The sequence below is a fragment of the Cavia porcellus genome, unplaced genomic scaffold, assembly GCF_034190915.1.
Source record: "Cavia porcellus strain 051 isolate PalLab524CR breed Dunkin Hartley unplaced genomic scaffold, mCavPor4.1 scaffold_14, whole genome shotgun sequence".
NCBI classification, from domain to species: domain Eukaryota; kingdom Metazoa; phylum Chordata; class Mammalia; order Rodentia; family Caviidae; genus Cavia; species Cavia porcellus.
This window is the reverse complement of record NW_026947497.1, coordinates 76497684-76522433: the sequence shown is the minus strand read 5'-3', so window position 1 is coordinate 76522433 and position 24750 is coordinate 76497684. Positions and strand designations below refer to the sequence as shown.

At 42.9% G+C, this 24750-nt stretch overlaps 1 protein-coding gene across 1 annotated transcript; it reads right to left on the bottom strand.

The window, feature by feature from the left end:
• Positions 1-15: 15 nt before the first annotated feature.
• On the bottom strand, positions 16-24360 carry Rnf168 (ring finger protein 168). The gene is made up of 6 exons (XM_013160327.3): positions 24060-24360; positions 17842-17921; positions 12983-13162; positions 11819-11940; positions 9983-10064; positions 16-5182 (listed from the first exon to the last, which is right to left on the bottom strand). The coding sequence occupies exons 1-6, from the start codon at positions 24358-24360 to the stop codon at positions 4226-4228; spliced, it is 1722 nt and encodes a 573-aa protein (XP_013015781.1). The 3' UTR covers positions 16-4225.
• Between the last annotated feature and the right edge of the window lie 390 nt (positions 24361-24750).

Genomic DNA, 24750 nt, shown 5'->3' with positions numbered 1-24750 from the left:
GAGACGATAATGGGGTCGGTTCTCAAAGTTTTATTGCGTACAGCTCAGCCAGACCTAACAAGGTCCGAAGCCCTCAAGCCTTCTTCTTCCTCTCCCTCTGGGAGGAGATACATGAGTTTATATGGCGAGAAGCAGCCAATCACAGCATAGCAGGAACTCGGATAGCAATTGGTCACAACCGACTGTTGCTAGGCAGATGATCACTCTTGGCGGGTTAATTACGCGGCAACACGGGCCAACAAGAACCAGGAAGCAGGAAGCGGGCGCCATCTTTGGGGAGCGGCTCATGGCCCCTAACACTTGGTGGTGCTGAGGATTGGACCCAGAGCCTCATGCATGCCTGGCACATGCTCTACTACTGAGCTACTCCTCCGGCCTTTAAAGGTTTATTTTGGTTCATGTTTTTTTTTTTTTTGTGGAACCAGGGATCAAACTCACAACCTTGTGCTTGCCAACAGGCACTTATGCTGCTGAGCTAAATCCCCAGCTCTGGTTCATGGTTCTTAAAAAGGGTTCAGTCCATGGTTGGTCAGCTCCCAGGCAGAAATGGCACAGCAGAGGAAAATTGCTCACCCTGTGGTAGCCAGGAAGCAGAAAAGAGTGCAGAATCACAAGAAACCACCCTTCCAGGTCATCCACCAAGGACTGCCTCCAACAGCCCCCTCCCTAACAGCACAGCGCCCCGGTCTAAACTCATAAAGCTCCTGAGGGCCACTCTGATCTGCATTCTAATACCATCACAGAGGTCTGATTGAGATCCTGCTCGTTTATCAGGGTTCCTTCTGGGAATTTCTGCATTTTCACTTTTACACCGTCAGCACTGGCACTAAACATATCAGGGCTCTGTTCCTTGGGTTCTCAAGTCTCACTTTAGCTGTTAAGCAATTTCACACTTCTACAACTATCACGATGGGAACACCCACCATATGACTGAGGCCCCTCAGATCTAAAAGCTACTCTAAGAGCTGGGGATTTAGCTCAGCAGCATAAGCACCTGCCTGGCAAGTATGAGGTCAAGTTTTTTCTGCAGAACCAAACAAACAAACAAATGAATGCAAGTTACTCCAGTCTCAGATGGACAAGAATGCTGCCAGTGTAGTTTCTTTTCATAAACAACTTTCTCTTTTTCAGACAGTTTCACTATGTAGCCCAGGCCAGCAATGAACCAGTGATCCTCCTGCCTCAGCCTCCTGGGCTAGGCATAATAGGTACGTGCCACCTTACCTGGCAGCAGTCATTTTAGTCTTACAACTGACTCATGCAACCACAGAAAAGGCAGCTGCAAGCACAGGTTCACCATTTTTTCCTTTTCCCCAACTGCATGTCTCGGGTCTCTAGTCTTAGTTCTTCAGCCCTCATTTCAGTACCTCATTTTTTAAACAATTTAATTTTCATCTGCCTTTTTTCATTGTTCACAGCAGGACTGTAGGTTTGCTACAAACCCATGTGGAACACCATGAGTTTGAGGCCAGCCCGGACTACACAGTGAGTTCAAGGCTAGTGAACTGCAGAGCGAACCCCAATCTCAAAGGGAGAAAGGTTTTGTTTTCAAGTAAAATTTCCCCCCCTTTTTGTGAGGGGAATTGTACTGGGAATTAAATTCAAGACCTTGTGCTTGCCAAGCAGGTGCTGTGCCCTGAACTACCCCAGACCCTCTCCCTTTTTTGAGACATGATCTTGCTATGTAGTTCAGGCTGGCCTTGAACTCAGGAGACCTTTTTGCCTCAGCCTCCCTGTGTTACCATGCCTGGCAGTTTCTTTGTTTTGTACTGGGGATCAAACTCATGATCTTGTGCTTGCTAGGCAGGCCCTTATGCTGCTGAGCTAAATCCCCAGCCCCCTGCAGGAGGCATTTTATGAATATTTATATTTCTCAAATGATTGCACATTTATAGGTTTCTTATATTTTTTATTTAACACTCTTAGTCTTTTCATACAAGATTTTTACACAGCTGCACAGTATTTTACTATACCGTCACTCTCTGGTTATCATCTACAGCAGGTTTACAACCTGATTATTACAATGTTGTGACCGAATTTTGTGTGTGCCATTCTGCACAAACATGTAGACAGTGCAAAGGATTCCTGGGGTAGGATTACCAGTTTGCCTCCAGGAGGATTTTCAAGTTTGTACTCAGAACAGGTGACATACAAGAATGTCATTTCCCCACTCTTGCAGAGATTAAAAAACACAGCACACACACAAACGAAACCAAACCCTTCACCTTCACTATTGCAATGGATGGGAAACATACATGATCTTATGCATCTTTCACAACTTGAAGAGCCTGAGAATGTTAGTTCTTGGAGATACAATCTTTCCTGATTACCTTACTGAGTTGCTCATCTTTTTCAGAATGAACTGGCACACGCTATCTGTCAGTGAATTAGATCTCTGGGGAGAAGGGCAACTATTTCTCCCTGAAGTTTGTCAGGTATTCCAGCTCTTCTTTATGGTAATTTTGTCATACAGAATCTTTAATTTTTACAAAGGCAACTTTTATCTAAAATATAGTATACACTCAATCTATTTTATTGTTTTTTCATATTCTTAGTATGTGGAATCTTTGATGCTGCCTGAGAAACACACTCATATCCTCTCCACAATAAGAGGAAAAATTAACCGTACGTTCTAATGACAGGCACAAAACACTTATTATTTTAAACAAAAAGACATACATAATAGGACGAGCAGAAATAGTAGAGAAATTAAAATTTATCTCAAAACCAACTTTTGTCAGGAAGACTTCACAGACAAGTAAGCAGCAGAAATACAGAAATCTGGGCTTCAGTTTTCTCTCTTTGTGGTTTGGCCTATCCCAGGAGATTTAATAGACAACTTTTAATTTTAGCAGTTCCAACAAGGCTGACCCTAAATACTATGTGAATTTCTTCTTAGAAAAATACTCATTTCAAAGCCGGGTATGATGCCACACACTGTAATCCCAGCACTGAGGAGGCTGAGACAGGATTGCCCTGAGTTCACAGTCTGCCTGGGCTACACAGTGAGACTATCCCATGAGGAAAAAAAAAAAGACAGGGCAAAAACAAGCCTCACACTTGCTGTTTCTGTTCATAACACAAATGTAAGGCAGTATAAAAATGATAAGGAAATAAACACATGGTTGTTGCAGATTCTAAAATACAAGCTTTTGTATGATACAACTGTTATACATATATAGTAAATTTCCAGTTTTTCTGGAATAGCAGATTAACAGACATATACATTCCCAAAAAATTTAGTAACATAATTTGGCTTGGGTTTTTTTTTTTTTTTGGTACCAGGGATCGGACTTATCATGCTTGCCAGGCAGGTGTTTATGCCACTGAGTTAAATCCCTGGCCCTGGTTTGGATTTTTGAGATGGGGCCTTGCTATTACTTCAGGCTGGCCTCAAACTCACTATGGAGCTCAGGGTAATCTCAAACTCCAGGTGATACTCCCGTCTCAGCCTGCCAAGTGCTGGGGTTACAGGCATGTGCCACCACACCTGTCTGCGCCCCATACCTGGCTACTAATTTTGATTCTGACACCGAACACTATAGTGTGAAAAGCTACAAAAACTTGTTTAGCAGAGGACGGATATGGAGAATGTTCAGTCAAAAGACAGGTGCTCCGTTGTGCTTGGTTGGTCACTCCACACAGCCTCGCCCCAGCATTAACTCCTTCATGTAAACAATCTACTCTGCTTTCTGTAAACTGAGTTTCAATTTTCTAGAAAACTCTGATTTAACACTAGTCCTAATCCATTTTAAATCAAAGGAAATACTGTAACACTTATTTACTTAAATCACAGACAGAATCGCTTTAGTGTTATGACAGGTGCATTTTAAGTAAAGGTAAGGGAAAGCAACAAGAATCTAGATTGCAAATCCCACATATTCCCTAGAACTATTTGCTGTCGCATGATCCTGCTAGGATTAATCTTCACTAAGACCATGAAAGAAACGCATAAAATACCCACTTCTTGGAAAGAGAATGGCTCTTGAAGTCTCATGCCGGGCCAAGGGATTCTCCCACCGCCAGAAGGGCGGCCAAACCGATGACGGTGGAGAGGGCCCTTGCTCACCAGAGCTTCGAAGAAACACAAATGCTCTCTCACGCCATCCAAGACGGTGTGTGCGTCCCACGGGCAGGACCTCAGGACAGGGCCATGTCGATTCCGTGGCAGAGAAAAGCACCACCCAACCTGGCTTCCTGGACTCCCAAATGCTCTGCCCAGGCTCTACTTCGCACACCTGGGAAACATCTCAAAGATACTTTTCTGAGAGTCGCGAGGCAGCAGGGACTGAGCACTTCTAGCAACACTGCGGTGATCTCTGCTGGACTTTGGCATCTTTTTTTTGTTATCTGAAGGCCTGGGCTGGACTTTAAAAGGTTGCCGGTTCTCATCTCTTGAGCCCCTCTGAGCTCTGGGATGCTTGGTGGTAGGCTGCCTTTTGGGGTTGTGATCTCCAGCTGTCTCCGCCTGCCCCAGAGCCGCCGTCTGTGTGCTCCAGGGTTTGCTGGGAGCCGTGGATGCTGCTCGGAGCTCGTATTCCTTATGGGAGCCGTTCTGCCGGCTCTTTTGTTCTTTTTCTTCTTCCTCCTGCAGCTGCAAAGCTAATAACCTGTCCTGTTCTTCTTGCTTATGTCTCTCAAAAAGTAGATGCTCCAAATCCATCAGTTTTTGGGTAAAATTTCTTTCTGTTTCCTCTTCACTGGAAGAAGAGTTGGGGAACATTTTCTTCCTTTTCACAGAGCAGGCGGCACCCCTGGCTGTTTCAGGTGCAGGTTCCAGGTGTTTTCTTTTGGAAACATCTTTGCTGAGCAGTAGACCAGCCTCCTCATTTTCTGTCTCAGCTGTGCTGTCGGCAGTCAAGTGGGTCCCACCAGGCAGAGAGCCCCCATTTCCTGCTTTGTCCCCAAACTCAGCAGAAATTGCTTCAGAGGGAACTGTGGCTTTTGGGCTTGCATGATTTGCAACACACAACTCTCCATCATGATTGTGTGACCTTGTCTTGACCTTGCTTTCAAGGCACTGATCTGCATCGTAGGCACAGGGGCGCGGCATAGCCGAGTCCATTGAAGACCTCGCACTTGGCTGCTGAATCTCAAGGCACATTTGTGGAGAAAGTGCTGGCCTATCTTCAGCTTCCACGTCTTGCCACCCAGGGCTCTTGGAATCATTACTGCCCACTTCCTGTAGAAAATGGAAATGCCGAACATCAAATCATAATGTATAAATCCAGTGAACAGTCACTGGACATTACTAGGTGGTACCAACAAGGTCTATGCTTTTTTCTTTTTTTGGCAGGGTGATTGCTGGGAACTGAACCAAAGGCCTTGTACATACTAGGCAAATGCTCTACCTGAGCTGTACCCTCAGAGCTAATTCTTTCTTTGATTTATTTATTTATTTATCGGTACTGTGGATCAAACTCATGACCGCCTGCTTGCAAGGCAGGTGCTTATGCCGCTGAGCCCGCTAATTCTTTCTTAATAGCACTGTTGCTAGTGTGGGAGTACGACACCTGTAATCCTAGCATTTGAGGATGAGGCAGGAGGATGGCCAAGGGTTCCAGGCTACACAGTGAGATCCTGTCTCAAAAAACCAAAAGAATCAAAAAATATCCACCATTATCCCATGTGCCCTTTAACTCAAAACACTAACTCATTTTCATTCCCATGCAAACCTACAGACTAAACCCACAAACTGGATTCCACATATGGCCAAATAGCTGGCATGAGAACCTGACCTCCTTTCCTTTAAAACCTTACAAACTTGTGGTTTAGGGAGTTTTAACCCCTTTCTGTGCTCTGGATCTTCCTTTTGGCATTTTGGTGAGGTTTCTAGACAAAGCTTTTCTGACAATATTTTTAAATAAAAAATTAAGATAAAGTGGCTGGGGATTTAGCTCAGCAGTATAAGTGCCTGCCTTGCAAGAGCATGGTCATGAATTCGATCCCTGGTACCGATATTAAAAAAAAAAAAAAAGTAAGGCACACAGCCTCACACAGGGAGTAATTACACTGCAATACAATATTAAAATGGAACCTCCAGCCAAGATTGATATATTCTGCAGAACCATCCCTAGAAATTGATGGAAAAACAAGGTGCTTCCAGGATAAAGAGGAACTAGGGGAATTTGCAACCACCAATTCAACTCTATAGAGATTACTGCAGGATATTCTAAAAATGAAAAATACCAAGATTCCAGGAACAGTGGCAGAGAGGCCACAATGAATGGAGCAGAAAGCGAAATGAAGAGGACAAACTGACAACTAATGACAGAAAAAGAGCTCACCAGAAATGAGGCAGAGAAGGTTGGGTGGTAGGAACAGCTATTTTGGAGAAAACAAGACATCATAATAGCTAGTGCTGATTTAATATCCTCTTGTTTTGAAGCCCCATCAATCTTTTGTTCTTCTGTCTCCATCGGTTTTAACGTGTTGTATCTTACTGGATTTTATTATATGTGACAATATAAACAAACTTTTATAGACAAGGAGATTATACAGAAACCATGTTAGTTGATTCTAAATACCCTGTAATACTGTCATTCTCTTGAACGATTTTACATTGTCTTGATATGTTTGATACTACAGTATACGAAGTTATACCCAAAGATTTTAAGGGAAGCAACACTATGGTAACTACTATTATGTCGAGATTATCTTGTGGTGAAACACTATTTTGCTTAAATGGCTATGTTTTGACCTGCCATTTTTTATCTTAATCTCCTTTTTATTATCTACTTTTTCACTTTTATCCTTTTAATCAAGGGAAAAATAAATAAAAAATAGCAGGATATATTATAGTAACCCACTTTGATTTCCTATTAACTTGATTTGAAACTCTGTATTGCTCTCACCATCTTGTTTTGACTGATTTTCCTCTATTCTGTTATGCTTGATAGTACCAAGTTTGAAAGTATAGGCAACAACTATGAAGACAATAAGATTCATTGTGACGCCCATTCTGGTTGACTATTATCTTCTTTTGAAGTCCTCTAATGTCTCCAATGTTTTGGTTTTATTGGTCTTATTCTTTACTGTTTTGTTCAATTTTATTATAACTGATGATATAGGCAATTCTTTTTAAGGTAACAGGAGGCATTATGGTAACCATTGTTGATCACCTTGTATTTTGTTTTTACATTATGTATTATGTCCATCCTTTTGACTTGACTGACTCTGTCCTGGTATGTCACATTTGGTTTTATTTTCTTCAAAAAAAAAAAAAAGTAATAAGAACTGTGGGAGTAATAAAACCCAAAATGTGTAATTGTCATTGTACAAAAGAAAGGAAAAGAAAGTTCTCTAAAAGATATAACTGCATATATATTTAAGTGTATAAGATAGATAACCATATTACTGAGTTTTGTTGGATTATTGAACAAAACTGTTTGCAGTCTCACTGTTTGAAAGTCCCCTCTATATGCTTTAATTTTGTAACTTCAACAACAATTTCTAAGATGACAATATGTAATTAACTAGTGATTTCCTACTGTTTATTTTTTCTGAAATTCTGTATAACTTGTACCCTTTTTCTGTTTTTTTCTTTTTTCTCCTTAAATAAAATTAAAAAAAAAAACAAAAACAAACAAAAAAAAAACAATATTAAAATGGGAAACCACATGTGCACGTCCCAGCACATTAAATAAGACCTATGTGAGCTGGAGGTGTTGCACAGCTGGAATCCCAGTATTTGGGAGGCTGAGGAAGAGGGATTGCTGCAAATCTGAGGCCAGTCTGAGTTCAAGATCAGCCTGAATCACACACAGCAAAACCTTGTGTCCAAAACAAACATAATAAAAATTTCATTTTAATGAACTAAAATAGCATTTATACATATTAAAATATTTTTGAAACAATGGACTATGTAATTTGGGGAAGTGCTTGAACTTCTCCCTACTTATTTCTCTGTCTATATCCATATATACACACGCATATACTGTTTCACAATGTAAGAGAAACATGTAGTATCTGAGCTTGTGTGTATGACTTATTTCACTTAATGATCTCAAACTGCATTTATTTACCTACGAATGACTCAAGTTTATCTTTCTTTATGGTCACATGGTACTCCATTGTGTATAAATACATTTTCTTTCTTTTCTTTTCTTTTTTTTGAGATAGGGTCTCACTGCATAGTGCAGGATGGCCTAGAAAACTCACAGCAATCCTCCTGCCTCAGCCTCCTGAGTGCTGAGATTACAGGCGTGAGCCAACACATCCAGCTCACACATTTTCCTTATCCATTCATCTGCTGATGAACATATATGCAAGAGCTAGCTCTTATAAATTGTGCTGCTATAAACATGCACATGTAGGTATCCTTGTATTATGATTTTTTGGGGGAGATAGGTCTCACTATCTGCTGTGATTATAGGTGTGTAAAAAACATCACACCTGGCTCCCTGTAATATGATTTTTAACTCTTTAGGGAAGATACTTAGAAGGGACCCCATATAGTTAGGTCAAATGAAATTTCTACTTTTAGTTTTTCAAAGAATCTCCATTCTGATATCAAATAAATAATTCAAGACATCTATAATAAACAAAATATGATGTGAAAATATCTTTTCTACTGGTGACAGAGGCATAGGTATTTTGTCAACAGGATCATAGCTTGCTGGGTACATTCAAAATTAAAGGAAATAGGGGCTGGGGATTTAGCTCAGCGGCATAAGCACTTGCCTTACAAGTAGGCGGTCGTTAGTTTGATCCCTGGTACCGATAAAAATGAAAAAGACAAAAAAAAAAAAAAAAGGAAATACTAAATTAGAAGTCAGCAAAACATAGTTCTTAGCCAGTATAGTTGTTCTCACTTACACATCTTAGGTAAGTCAGACTGCACGTCTAGTTTTGCTATGGATGTAACATTCAAGGTAGGAAAAATATCCCAGCCCTACCACACCTCTCTACCAATTCTGGGAGCAGTGGGGACAATAGCACAATAGCCTCATAGTTGCGGAGCTGATCACCATGACTTTTTTTTTCCCCAAGATGGCATTGTGTTCTGCAGTTCTGGCTGGCTGGCCTTGAACTCACGGCAATCCTCATGACAATATTATGGGAGATTATACACACATTATTTGGGACACAGCAAGTGCTCATTAGATGCTGAGTGGTATAAAACAACACAGTTGAATTGAAAGGAGCTGTAACGGAGCAGCTAACCAAATTTCTCTGTGGAAAACTGGCCTTAGAACGCATCCCCCTTTTCCAGCCCATTTTCCTGCAAGTCTGCTCAGAGTGAAATGTCACCTGTGTCATGTGCCATACTAGCTTTCAGTAACAAGGGCCCTGACTGGTGCACTGCATCTGTGCAGGACTGTGAAGGCCCTACCAGGCTAAGGTTCTATGACTTTCAACTCTGGCTGGGTGTGTATCTGGGTTATCAGAAACGACTAACAGCGGCCCTGCTTCTAGCCAGTCACTTGGGAGCTCAGATGAGCAGCACACTTGATGCTGCCCTGCCTGTGTGCTTTGCTTTCTCATCTTAGGGACGCCAGTGCCAGGGGTAACCTATGGGGTTTGTGACTGATCATCCAGGTCTGGAATTAGAAAACTATGGCCCAGGGCTGAGGATTTAGTTAAGCGGCATAAGCACCTGCCTTGCAAGTATGCAGTCTTGAGTTCGATCCCTGGTACCGATAAAAATGAAAAAGACAAAAAAAAAGAAAAAAGAAAACTATGGCCCACAGCTCAGCCCAGGGCTGTGGCATTCTTTGCAAAGTTTTACTGGAAGCCAGGTCACTTATACTGGCTAGCAGGCTCTCACACTTCAAGAGCATGGCTGCATAGCTATACCGCCTATGAAGACTGAACTGCTCGCCCTGCCTCTGAGAGCAAAGCCTTGCCAAGTCCTTGTCCTGGGGAGCCTACTGCCAAAGACAGGGTGTTCCAGTACCCAGCACACCTTAAGTGAAGGAACTACAGGCAGGAGGAATCTACAGCATTAACAACCCAAAGAACATCTCCGTCACCAACATACCTTAGAGATGGAGTTCCTCCTGACTTCCTGTCCAGTTGCAGACTGTGATGATGACACAAACTGAGATTTAGGTGACAAATACCTTAAAAAAAATTATCAAAGTTGAAACACTTTGAAAGACAGCTTGGTATATGGCCTATATAAGAAAGCCAGGTGACTATTTGTGCCTACTGCTGTCCTGCCAGCTGGGTTATCACAGTACATCCCCTCCTCTGTGTAAACCAGAAGCAGCACATAGCTAGGGGGTAGCTCAGTGGTACAGTGCTTGCTTAGCAAGGTAGGAAGCCCTGGGTTCAAACTCTAGTGCTAAGGGGGAAAAAAGCTCAGTATATGGACACTTTAGTTAAAAAATAAAAAATGTACAGCAGGAAGTAAAGTCAAAACTAAATAACTACTGATTAAAAACAGTGCCACCCTATGGCATGTGAAGTAGTATTTTATTGTGGCTTTAATTTGCATTTCTCCAGTAGCAAATGATGTTGAACACCCTTTCAAATGCTTATTGGCCATTTGCATCTCCCTGGAAAAATGTCTTTTGGTGAAGGTTAATGGGTTAAGCAAGGAGCTCGCACATGCTACCTAAGTGCTCTGTCATTAAGCTAACAACACTGGGCCCCGGGCCAGGGGCTTAGCTCAGCTGCACAAGCACCTGCCTGGCAAGTGCAAGGCTGAGTTCAAACGCAGCAGCAAAAAACTCCCAAACAAACAAACAAACTCACAAAAACAACACTAGCCCTTTAAAAAATTTTTTTTTCAGTACTGTGGATCGAATCAGTGTCTTAACACAAAGTAACTACATCCTTAGTACCCCTCTCCCCATAAAGTTTTACTAAATTGTTAAAGCTACCCAGGTTGGCCTTGTGATCAGCTTTCCAGAGTGCTGGAAATAACGGGTATTTTTTCTGTTTGAGGCAGAGTCTCATTATGTAGTCCAGGCTGGGCTCAAACTGCAGTCCTCCTGCCTCAGCCTCCAGGAGTGTTGGGATTACAAGTATAAGCTATCATGCTCAACTATTTTTACTTCTGAGTAAGGGTCTTGCTAACTTGGCCAGATTGGCCTCTAACTTTTGTTCGCCTCAACCTCCCAAGTAACTACGATTACGCATATACGCCACACGCTCAGTTTTTTTCTTTTTCTTTTTTTTTTGAACTAAATGGCTTTGCTCTCCTCATCCTTCTGCCATGATGTCTCTGCCTTGGAGGCAGCTGACCAGACTGAATCCCCTTGAAACTGTGAGCCAAATTAAACCCTCCTTCTCCCCTCCTTTAAACTGTCAAGTGTCAGATCCTGGATCCAGCAACAGGAAAGCTAACACAGGGGAATTTCTCTTTCTTTCTTTTTTGTCTTTTTGAGACAGGGTCTCACTTTGCAGTTCAAGCTGGCCCTGTGCTCACTTTGTAGCCCAGGCTGGTCTCAAACTCACAATGATCCTCCTGCTTCAGCCTCCTAGGTGCTAGGGCTACAGGTGTGCACTATCACGCCTGTGGTTTACAGAGGACTTTCTTAGGTACACATTTTCAGCTCTTTCAATGAAGATGAATGAGTCACAGTGTTTTTAACTTGAATTTAAACCATGAGATAGGATACTTAACTGGTTCATTCTGTGAAAATGGGAGTAATGTGAGTCTACCAAACAGGATAAATAGCACAAATCCGTCAAAGGAAGCAGTAGGGTAAAAAGCAGGCCAGGACTGAGATATGGGAGCAGCTCTTTCTGTTCACTTCTCATCTCAGACTCCCTTCAGGAGCTTCAACGAGAGCCATGGAGAAACTTTCCTAATCTCTGGCCTAACATGATCATAGTTGGTGCTCGATAGACAGTTCTGCTCACTTACTTCTGTATATCTCCAATGTTTGTTTGTTTATTCTTATTTTTCGGTTGCAACTTGGCTGTGACTGGATCAGATTTTCTGGAATTCGATGGAGAAGCCAAGACACTTTTCTCATGGAAATTATTCTTCAACAGAGGAAAAAAAAAAAAAAAAGCGTAAAAGGCAATGTTGAGAACTTTACAAAAAAACAAGCTAATAGCTAATCAATCCAGAGTCCACAGAATTCTTCAGGAAAATTCAGCCCTCTAAAACCATGGGTTCTATACCCACAGATTTGACCTCTTGCCTCAGTCTCCTGGGCACTGGGATTATACACATGCACCACCATGTCTAGCAAAACTACAGCATCTTTTAAAAAGGGATTTTAGTTTTTATAGGTTTTCATGTGTGTATGAGATATTAGAGCAAATTCCTGGACACTGAGGCATGATTCTAAAAATAAAGTTCACCCACATTGGTCTAAACTAATTTTTAATATACATTATGAAGCATAATAATAGGCAGGTTAGCTGATGTGGTAATGCAAGTTTATAATCCCAACACTTGGGAGGCTGAGGCAGGGCAACTGCCTTGATTTCAAGACCAGCCTTGAAGGGCTGGTTATCTAGCTTAGTTGATAAAGCTCTTACCCAGTACTCTGAGTTTAACCCCTAGTACCAAGAATTAAAGAGTCTGTGCTTTAAGGGCATATCAATAAATATCACAAATACTTAATTGTTGTGATGAGACTCTTAAGGTGATCGAACCAGGCTCTCTCAAACTACCAGGTTCCTCTGTATTCACTCTTTTTGTTTGTTTGTTTGTTTAAATTAATGGAGACAGAGTCTATGTAGCACAGGCTGGCCTTAAATTTGCAGTGATCTTCCTGCCTCCGCATCCCAAATGCTAGGACTACAGGCATACATCACTATAGGCTTCCCTTCATTTTAACGCATGTGTTTTATCACTTTGCCTTTTCTCACAAGCAGGAATTTAACAATAAAGTCAGGGAATAAAATCCCAGTTTGATCCATTACTTAGGAATTAGGCTGAAGGTGTAGCTCAGTGGTAGAACACTTGCCCTGCATGTGAATCCCTGGGTTTAATCCTCAATATGGAAACAAAACACAGAAAGACACATAGTCAAAGCAAGAGGACAGCCAGTATCCCGAGTCCTCTGAGACTCACAATGTTAATGCTCAGCCTTCTGGCCAGCGCTTCATCGCTTTTCAGCTGCTCCTCCATCTCGCTTCGCCTTTTCTGGGCCCGCCTCCTTTCTTCTTCCTCTTCCTCTGCCAGCAGTCTCTGTATGTACTCTTCACTGGCTTTGTTCTCTTCTTCCTCACTAGCTCGTCGCTCAGCCTCCACCTTAAAAATGATTAACAAGGCTGGGGATTTAGCTCAGTGGCATAAGTGCCTGCCTGGCAAGTGCAAGAGTCCAATCCCCGGCACCTAAACAAATAAGTAAATAAAATGACTAACAAATGGTGAGCCTTCAGTGTTTAACGTGCTTACAATTTCATAAGAAGTATTGTAAAAGAAGTCAGGTGTGGTGGCACCAGCCTCCCAGCACTGAGGCTGGGAAGGATCTGGGGTTCAAGGCTGGCCTTGACTACATAATGAGGACAGTTCAGAAAACAAAAACAAACAAAACAAAACAACAATAATAATAAAAGTAAAGTAATCCAGAACAAACTGGCAAGAGTTAAAAGTACAAGGGTGGGGCTTTAGCTCACTGGCACAAGTGCCTGCTTGGTAAGCGCAAGATCGTGAGTTCGATCCCCGGCACAAAAGAAAAGTTAAAAGTACAAATCCAGATGGGACGATGCATGCAGTAGTTTAAGAGGGCTCTTAGACCCCAGTCCTTACTGTATCCCAGAGGCTGAAGAAGGAAAACTGCTGAGAGTTCAAAGCTAGCCTGAGCTACATAAAGACCTTGTCTCAGAAAAACACACAAGCAAAACAACGACTCCTCAAAGCACAAGCCAGGGTTACTGGGCCACCTTCCTCGGTCAGCTCAGCAGGGCCTGGCTGAAGCCCACCTCTGTAGGGCTGGCACAGTGGCTGCTGTGCTGTGCATCTACCTTGCTGTGCATCTCCAAGTCCTGAGGGAGGCGGAGCCAGCTTCCTGAACCTGACCCAGCAAGGAGAGTGAGAAATAAAAGTTGACCCAGAGTGAGCCCCGATGGATCCCCAGCACAGTGGCCAGGAACAAAACAGACGCTGCCAATTGCAGCACGCTTTCCAGGGGAGGAGGGACATATACAGAGAAGCCGAGCAAATGGCAGTCAGCTCCAACTCAGACCCTAGAACCTGTGTGCACATCTTCATCTATCTTGTGTGCAAGAAATAAGGCAGTAAGTGCTTTAGCAATGTAAAGGGTTTGAGTCCAGAGTAAATTCTTCATCAATTCCAGTGAAAGAGAAATTGGCTGGATGTGGTGGAACATGCCTGTAATCCCAGCATTTGGAAGGCCGAGGCAGGAAAATCATCAAGAATTGGAGGCCAGCCTGAGGTACATAGTGAGTTCAAGGCCAACCTCAAACAAACAAACAAACAAAACACCAGAAAGAGTCCACTGAAGAACTTCCATGTTGAGTGGAGCAGGGTGACACAGCCCTGCAGTGCAGGCACTCTGGAGGGCTAAGGCAGAAGGACTGCAAGTTCAAGGCCAGTCTGCGTGACTTAATGAGACCACTTCTCAAAACAAAAATAAAACATGAAAAAAGTGCTAGGGATGTAGCTCAATGTGAAGACCCTAGGCTCAATTCTGAGAACAGTAACAAAACCGCTGTGTCTAATTCTCTTCTCTTCAAGGAAAGCCACAGAAGAATCTGCTGTTTTTTTCTTCTGGATGGTTTTTATCTGTTTGTTTTGTTTGACAGTGTCTTGCTATATAGTTCAGGTTGGCCTTGAACTCACTATGGAGCCCAGGCTGGTCTCCAACTCTTGGAGATCATCCTGCCTCCAAATGCTGGATTACAGACCTGCACCACCATGCCGGCTCCCTCTGCAGGTTGCCTCGCATTCAACTGAGGTTCAGAGCTGTGCTGTCATCCTGTTATTGGCTTAAGCATACAGCCAGCTCACAGAAGGGAATAAAGAAGAGCTAACACTCCAGAAGGAACCATCCTGGAGACCTTCACCACCTCTGGAATTTGTCAATCACTTTCTTTCTGTAGCACTGGCACTGAACTGCATTGAACTAGGGCCTTTGCACTGAGATACAACCCCAGACTCAATCCCCACGGCCCCTTCTTTAAATGTTGGGACATAGTGTTACTTGTCACTAAATTTCCAGGTGGGGCTTGAATCTGCAAGTCTCCTCCCTCAGCCTCCCAGAATGCTGCGGTTAGATGCACGTGCCACCATGCGCAGCTCACTGTTTAAAAGTACTCTGAGTTAAACTGAAATTTCTTTTCAGCTATACAGTGCTGGAGATGGAACACACCTCACACATGGTAGGCAAGTACAATACCACTGGGCTACATCCCAGTCCAAAGTTTCTTTTGCTTGAAGTCTGAATCATCCTATAGATACTATTCTCACTGTATGATAATAAGGATTAAATCATTCTTTTAAAACCCTCACTCAGGGGGCTGGGAATTTAGCTCAGCGGCATAAATGCCTGCCTTGCAAGCAGGCAGTCGTGAGTTCGATCCCTGGCACCGATAAAAATGAAAAAGACAAAAAAAAAAAACCTCTCACTCAGGACACTGCTTAGACAATATGGTTACAACTATGTTCTCCAACAACAGTTTACTAAATCTTCCAGGTCTGTGCTTTCCAGTACAGTAGCTACTTGTGACTACTTAAAATGTAGCTAATCCAAATGGAGACTTTTTCTGGTGGTGGTACTGGGAACAAAACCTAAGGCCTCACATATGCTAATGTTCCCACCACTGAGCTACATACAGTTTTTTTTTTTTTTATCAGTACCGGGGATCGAACTCATGACTGCTTACTTGCATGGCAGGTGTTTATGCCGCTGAGCTAAATCCCCAGCCCCAGCTAGCTCTTTTAAACTTTTCATTCGGAGACAAAATCTCACTAAACTTGCCATGTTCCTGACTCAGCCACCATACCACACCAGCCAAAATGAGACTTTTTTTTTTTGGTCTTTTTGAGACAGGGTCTCGCTATGCAGTTCAGGCTGGCCTTGAGCTCACTTTGTAGCCCAGGCTGGTCTGGAACTCGCAACAATCCTCCTGCCTCAGCCTCCCCAAGTGCTGGGATTACAGGTGAGAGCCACCACGCCTAGCTTAATGAGACATATTTTAAGGACAAATGAGATATAGGAGATACTGTTGTACTCTAAGAAAATAGCTTCGTTATATGTGTTTTATAACAAAACCTGTAACACGGGCTTACTGTATGTGTTTTCCTTCTTATGTCTTTGGATGACCTAATTGATATGTTAAGCAATGCTCTCCTCTGTAAAGAATTGTAAAACCTTACCTAATTGATATGTTAACCATTGTTGCCCTCTACAAGCAACAGAAGTGGTGCTAAAACAAGCTAACAAGGGTTGTTAATCACTGTTAGCCTCCTCTATTCTCTGCTAAAGAGCTAAAGAAAACTAGGATGGCCCTCTAATTTACACTTGTTTGAAGTAACTTGCTTGTGTGCAGGGAGATTTGCTTATTAGCATAACCCTTTACCTGACCTTGATCCCCCTCCCCAGAAAGAAAGAAAAACATAACCCCCTGTATTGTGCCTTACTGCCTTCCCTCTCCCCCTACCTATCTATCTAGGCTAAGCCATAAAGATTTGGGTTTCTGGTGACCTCTTCCTGACCCGGTGGTGGTCTGTCTTAAAATGCGCCTTAGCTTCAAAGAAATTACAGGAAAATGTTGTGGCTTAACCCTAATGCACCAAAACGGTTAAGTTCCAAATCCTTGTGAAAACTTAAGTTTCAGCTTCTCATAACTTTCGACCTCTTCCCACCTGTTAGTGTTAACGAGCTGTCCTGAGATAATTAGCTTTCTACTTTCTTCTCCAAATGTTATTGCAGATAATTCTTATCTGCAGGATGGGAGTAACTCAAAAGGCGCCAAAGGCTCCCGAGGTTGTCAGAACTAAGTGGACAGCTATATAGTTTCCAGATTCGGGTCAACAAGTTTGATGGCTCTGCAGGTTTCTTTGCCCCCCCCCCCCCTTTCCTCCAGCCTCTTTTGAAAGTCCTCCCTTCAGTCTCTGGCACGCAGTCTCCAAATTGGCTCCTGGAGACTTGTCACCAGGCCTGGTCTAATAAAGCCTTTGCTCCCCAAATTTCAGTCTCTTGCTTCCTTGGATTTTATACCGGGGTCTGAGTTATTACAATATGACTACAAATGCTGAATGTTTAAATTTTAAAAAATACTAATGATACAAAAGATTTGGAAGACATTAAAAAAACAGGGAAAAAAACTTAAAACAAGGTAAAATCTGTTAATTTTTATATGTACCCATCAAATTTCTGTATTTACTGTTCTCAGGAAATGAGTAATTCTCACTCCAAAAAAATATCATATATAACTACATGTAACAAATAATTAGAATTTTATACAATGTTATATGGATTATATGGTAAAGTAACGTTTAAGCTATACTAGGCTTAATAAAGTACATAATTAAAACTAACGTTATCTTTTTTTTTTTTTTTTTTTTTGTCTGTTTCCTTTTTATCGGTACCAGGGATGGAACCCACGACTGCCTGCTTGCAAGGCAGGCGCTTATACCGCTGAGCTAAAACCTCCACTAACGTTACCTTTTAAAAAATATCTTTTAAAACGTGGGACTGAGCAGTTTGTAAATCACATATGGCCTCCTGCACCCTTTGCCCTATGAGCATGGCCCCTCCAGGCAGCCTGAGCTCACCACCACCTACAACACTGACCATATGGAAGTGAGCTCGAGCTCAATTACAACTGTGCTTGGCACCTTTATGAAGTGCATTAAATGACTGGCATCTTATACATACCAGTTCTGTAAGCACACAAAACGTAAAATAAGACTGAAGACAGCAGGAAAATTCCCCAATGCATGAAGGCTGCTTCTGCGCCTACCTTGCATATTTCCTCTTCGTATTCTCGCCTCAGTTCCCCAGGCTGACTTAACAAACGAATTGGCTGACAGGCCTCACCTGCTGCACATCAGAAAAGAAAACTCTTATGAGCAAACAGAACTTTACACCTCTGATTAACATAGACATGAGAAATGAAAATAAATGCATTATTATTAATAGCTATAGAGATAATAGCTTCTTTTGCAGCAAGTTCCTTTGTTCGTTTTGTAGTACCAGGATGGACTGAACCAAGGGGTGCTCTTCTAACAAGCTACATCCCTAGACTTTTTTTTTAAAGTTTAAGACAGGATGTCATTATTGGGCTTGCAACCCTCAGCCTCTAGAGTCTGAATTACAGCTGTGCACCACTGGGCCCAGCTTGATATTCCATCATAAAAGGCCAGAGGCAGGTTCCAAGTAGCACATGAATACATAAGCTTAATTCTTTCTTTAAGTTTCACTAAAATAACAGGAAAGAAATTTTTAAAAAGTGTAAGTGTGGAGCCGGGCGTGGTGGCTCAAGCCTGTAATCCCAGCACTCGGGAGGTTGAGGCAGGAGGATCGTTGCGACTTCAAGACCAGCCTGGGCTACAAAGTGAGCTCAAGACCAGCCTGAACTGCACAGTGAGACCCTGTCTCAAAAAGACAAACATAAATAAATAAATAAATAAAAAGTGTAAGTGCCTGCCTGACAAGCGCAAAGCCATGAGTTCGATCCCTGGTAACCCCCCACAAATATATATATATATATATATATATATATATATATATGCACACCAGTCAAGTGACTAGGGAAGGGGATCAAATTAGTGAAGAAAAAAAAAAGAAAAATGTAATTCAGGGTTCACCAACTGGGAAGTCAGGGCTCCCGAGCAGCAGGTCTTTCTTCCTGTATACACGCTACCATTTATAAATGCTCAAAGGAGGCCTGGAGCAGCCAACATCCAAGGCGGTCATCAGCACCAACACCCTCAACAAGCTGGCAATCGCCAGCTTCTACCCTGAGCTCACGTCAGGCCTGCTGGTCCCCCATATCTGCTTCACAGGCTGGCCTGGGACTCAGCTTCCCAAGTAGTTGGGATTATAGGTGTACAGTATCAAACCCAGCTATACAAAATGTGAAAGTTAAGCATGATCACTAGCCACTTGAAATAAATAAATACAAATACTGAACCATAGAATTGGGGGAGGACCTATTCTGTGGTTATACCTGCAATTTCAGCTACTCAGAAGGCAGAGGTAGGAGGACTGAGTTGACTACCGCCACCAGGAAACTTGTGCCTTTGCTGTTATTACTGTTTTTTGTTTGTATTGTTTTGCTTTCTCATAAAAATCCAGAGCTTAATGAACACTACAAATTTCAATGTTGCTACTGGATTACTCACAAAAGACATCTAAGCTTACATAGCCAAACTGTAAAAGAGGAACTAAAGCCGGTTACAACTGTAAGCAAGCAGTTAAGACTCTCCTTTAAGCTACCATGAATGATCCACGAGATGGCAAACACAACGGTCTGAGTTTGGTTCCTAGTACAAACTCAAACAAACAAACCAAGAATGATCCATTTGAGCCAAAGCAGGATAAGGATAAGATTCCTTAAAACAGAGAGGACCTGACTTTGATCCTCAGCACCACAAAACATAAACAGGAGGGGCTGGGACGGAAGGGACACTCAGGCAGACAGGAGACAGCGCTGCCAGTGAGGGAAGAGTGCTACAAGCAGAGCACTTCTTCATCAGACACTGCAACTCAGGGCTGTGCAGCCTTCCTGGCAAACGGTGAGACACAGTGTTTGATTTTCTGTGGGCTATGTAACCTGTCAAAATCACTCAGTTCTGCCACTGTGGCACAAAAGCACCCATAGACATAGATAGGAAATTAATATCCAGAACAAAGAACTCCTGTAGCTTGCCAGGCAGGGTGGCACACACCTGGAATCCAAGTACTTGGTGGGGGGCTGAGGCAGGAGGATTGCTAGTTCAAATCTAGGCCAGCCTGAACTACATAGCAGGACCCTGTCTCTAAAAACAGAACAGGCCAAGCATGGTGATTCATGCCTTAGTCCCAGCACTCTCAAAGGCTGAGGCAGGAGGATCTCAGTTTTTTTTTTTTTTTTTTGGTCTTTTTCGTTTTTATTGGTACCAGGGATCGAACTCATGACCACACATGTGCAAGGCAGGCGCTTATGCCACTGAGCTAAATCCCCAGCCCTGGATCTCAGTTTTGAGCCTAGTCTGGACAGCTTGGTGACTTAGTAAAATACTGACTCAAAATGAAAAATAAAAAATGGAGGTCAGTGCTAAGGCCCTGGGTTCAACCCTCAAGACTGCAAATAAACAGCTACAACTGAACGGAACTACCCAACTAAAATGAGAGAAAGGACTTATGACATGTCTCCAAAGATGACAGACATGCTGTAGTCAATAAGAACTGAGAAAGATGTCCAACATCACTAGTCAGGAGAGGAAGTGCAAGTCCAAGCCAGAGACACAACTTCCCACCCACTAGGATGACAACTATTGCAAAGCAAACACAATGACAAGCAGAAAACTGCTGCTGGGGCTGTGCAAGTGTGAGGCTGCTACAGACACAGCAAGCTCATAAAACTATTAAACCTAGAGCTACACCTGACCCAGCACTCCATTTCCACATACACACCCCAAGGAATTGGGAGCAGGATTCAAACACATGCCACATGATTTGCCACACCTAGTGTCAATCAATGGATAGATGAATGAAATAGAGTGGTGGGTATGTACAGTGGAATATTACTTGGCCACTAAAAAGAATGAAATTTGGACACATGCTAGAATGTGGAAGAACCCTGAAGACATGCTAAGGGAAACAGACATAAAGGGACAAACAAAATATGATTCCATATGTTCTGAAGTGCTGGGGGCTGGACCTAGGCTCATGCCATACAAGCAATGTACTCCTGAGCCACATTCCCGGACAAAAATCAAGTCTTACAGACTGAAAATAACTCATGGTCGTTTGTTTGCCATTTGTTGGAAAAAAACCCTCAGTGCTGCTCAAGTCGGGTTAAAGCTAAAACTGCTTTTGTTAACCACTTAAGTATTTCCATATCCTGCAGCGAGTGTTCTGCTCAGGCAGCCAGGATGTATTAAAGGAAATATATCTCCATACCAAAGATTGCTGAAGATGTACAGAAACCAGAACCTGTAGATGCTGATGGGATTATAAAATGATACTGCTTTGGGAAAAGGCCTGGCAGTTTCTTATGAAATCAAATATGCACCTATTCTATGACTAAGCAATTCTACTTGTAAGTATGTATCCATGTAAATGGACACATGGTCACAAAATGACTTGTACAAGAATCTTCTGGGCAACTGTATTCATCCTAGTCATGTTAAAAACAAGTGAGACACCATCCATTGGAGAATGTCCTACGAACTGTAACACAGTCAAACAAAATGAGACAAAAAAGAAAAACCTAAATTGGGCCTGGTGGCACACACCTGTAAATTCCAGTATTTGGGAGGCAGGGGCAAGAGCATCCCCTCGAATTTGAGGCCAGTCTGGGCTGCACAGCGAGTTCAAGACCAGCAGCCTGCACTGCAGAGTGAGACCCTGTCTCAAAAAAAAAGCAAAGAAATAAACTAAAATCAACACATGAATGAATTTTAAATCCCATGATGGGAAAAACAAACTTCTACAGAAGAATTACTGGGCAGGATGTGGTGGCCAGCACCTATAATCCCAGCATTTAGGAGCCTGAGGCAGGAGGATTGCTGGGAATTCAAGATCAGTTTGGACTGTGTAGTGAGTTTAAAACCAGTCTGAATTACAGAGCAGCCTGGAACTGTGTGCCACCACACCAACCTGGAACTGGCTCTGTGTTCACCTCTGTAAGTCAAGCATTAGTAACGTTTACATGCAAAACTAAAAGAGAAAGATCAAAGTTCCAGGACTGGAGAGAACCACAACTTGTTCTCCAATGAAACAACCCCTAAACTAGGGAAACCTATGAAACTAGCCAGATACTGGCACTGAAAATTGTTCATTCATTCATTCCTTCATTTACTTATGAGACAGGGTATCACTGTGTAGCTCAGGCTGGCCTCAAACTTGCAGTAGTCCTCCTGCCTCAGCTTCTTGTGTGCTGGGACTGCAGGTATGTGTCACTAGGCCCAGCATCAATATGTAAAATTAACCATTTTAATTAAAATTTTAAATTGCATACTTCAGTCTCAGCCACTGTCTTGTTTCCCCTTCCCCCAGCCTCTACTGGTTTTTAAGCAAGAAATATGGTATTTTATATAAAGAAGTAGGGTATTTAGAGATTTTGGATACTTGAGGATGATCCTGGAGTCTCCCCCTTGGACATCAACAGATGACTATACGTAAAAAAAGTGAAAGCAACTATTCAAATTAGATTTGTAAGTGGCTGCTCACACCAGCAGTATTCAAATAACCAAAAAATAGAAAAACCCCAAATGTCTATTAAGGGATGAATGGATAAACAAAATGTAACATACTATGACGCAAAAAGCTCTGCAAATGAAGCACTGACCCAAGGCCTCTACACCATGTCAAGTGAAAGTCAGACCCAAAAGATACTGTATGATTTTACTTATACAAAATACCTAGATTAGTGAAATTCAGAGAGAAGGTAGAATAGAGACTGTGGTGACTCCATGGAGAGAGTGAAATGGGGACTCACTGTTTAATGGCTAGTTTATGTAGGCTGGCAAAGTTTTAGAAACAGGGGTGATGGTTACATTGTGCAAGCAATTGTTACTAAGCATATATATTCCAAAACATTTCAAGTGGGTAGGGGTTTGTGTGGCTGTACAGTGAAGCTTCTGCTTAGCACCCCTGGAGGCCACATGATTTGCCACACCGAGAGCACCCCACATGCACACATTCCACATGGTTAAAACATAGTTAATACACACAAATATTTGTGTATTTCATCTTTGTTAAACTGACGATAATGAGAACTCAATGGAATTTTGAATTGGTGAAGGGTATAGTATTTAAAAAATAACTGTTTCTTAAAAACGGTGAAAATGGAAGTTTGTTAACTGTTTTTATCATAATAAGACAAAAAGAAAAAGAAAAAAGAATAAAACAGGTACATGGCAGGTGCACTGGAGCACAGGTACCACATTCCAAGCCTAGACAGGAAGCACTGAGTAGCTTACTGCTCACCTCAGCTGAGGCAAGAGGCTAGAGCCAAACCTTAGTTTGCAGATCTTCAGTCTATCTAGTGTGTAAGGCTTTGACTAAAAATGACTGAACTAGATGGAACTGGTATTGGAAGGCTGTCGTAAAGCCAAGGATAGTGACGCATACCTGTAATCTCAGCATTCTGGGAGGCTGAAGCAAGAGAGATCCAAGTTGGAGCCCCGCCTGGACTACTACTGAGACTCTGTCTCAAAAGTACAAACAAGAGGCTGGTGATTTAGCTCGGCGGCATAAGCGCCTGCCTTGCAAGCAGGCAGTCGTGAGTTCGATCCCCGGTACCGATAAAAAGGAAAAAGACAAAAAAAAAAAAAGTACAAACAAAAGCCGGGCGTGGTGGCTCACGCCTGTGGCAGCACTCGGAAGGCTGAGGTGGGAGGATTGTTGCGAGTTCGAGACTGGCCTGGGCTACAAAGTGAACTCAAGGCCAGCCTGAACTGCATAGCGAGACCCTGTCTCAAAAAAAAAAAAAAAAAAAAAAAAGTACAAACGAAACTTAAAAAAGAGGAGGTGGAATGTAGCTTAGTACAAAGGCCCTGGGTTCACTCTGCAATATGGGGGAAGTAGAGCTATTTTGGTTTTGCTGCATACTAAAGAGAACTAAATACAAACTCGAGACATAATGGAGATGTACAGGCTTGTAAGTCAGAGAAAAATGAAAATAAAAGAAATATGAATATGGCAATCAGCTGTTTGCAGATTCGGCTGCCTAATGACAAGGCTCATCTCTGGAAAAAAATACGTGTGTGTGTAGATGGATCGATAACGTCTCTCACTTGATGGAAAGCAATAAATGTGACTTTTTTTTTTCATTTTTAAAGTCGCACAGCTACCAAGTGCACAGCTTGGACATTTTAACTGTAGTCAAAAATCTTGCCTTTGATTTCGATACGAGTGGAAAAGTTCCATAACACTTCCAAAGACAAGGCAGACAAACCCAGGTTTTTTCCCTTCCTCTCTAAAAACGAAACCCTGGCGACTCCCTTTGGAAGGTCGGGTGTCACTCACCGATCTCCTCCGACTCCTGCCCCGAAGCTCTGCGTTTGCACTCCGCGGGGTAGTGTTTTTGGATCAGGTCCCACAGCTCCACGTTGATCAGGGAATTTCTTCGGGTGTGGTACCGCGTCCACGAGGAGACCCGACGGCGGCAGAAGGGACAGTACAAGCTAGCCTTCTCCACGGTGGCTCGGAAGCACGGGTTGCAGAGGGTGTGGCGGCAGGGCAGGGTCACGGGTTCCACCAGGATCTCCATGCAGATCGGGCACTGGCACTCGGACAGCGCGGGGACAGCGTCTCGCGACACAGCCATCTTAATTTGCTAACGAGGCTCGGCATCCGCACCAGAAAGGGGACGAAATGTACTTTCGGCCAGCTCCAGAGAAAGCAAATGAAGAGTTTGGTGTCTAACTATTGCACCCAGCAGCGTCTCAGGATTCAGACAAGAGGCGATTCGAGCACCCGGAAGCCAAAGGTGCTAGAAGGTTCAGGGGCACGGTGTCACCTGGCAAGGCGAGCTTCTGCCCATTTTTATTTTTAAGCCAAGTAATTAGTGAACGTCTTCGCGGGAGCGAATGCGGCCGCGGAGGACCATCAAGGACGCGGCACCAAGCGGCCTCCTCTCACCGCCTGCAGGGCCCCACTCTGCTGCGGCGCTACCTGGGCGCCGGGTCCGGCCGCAGAACCGTTTTATCGTTGCCTC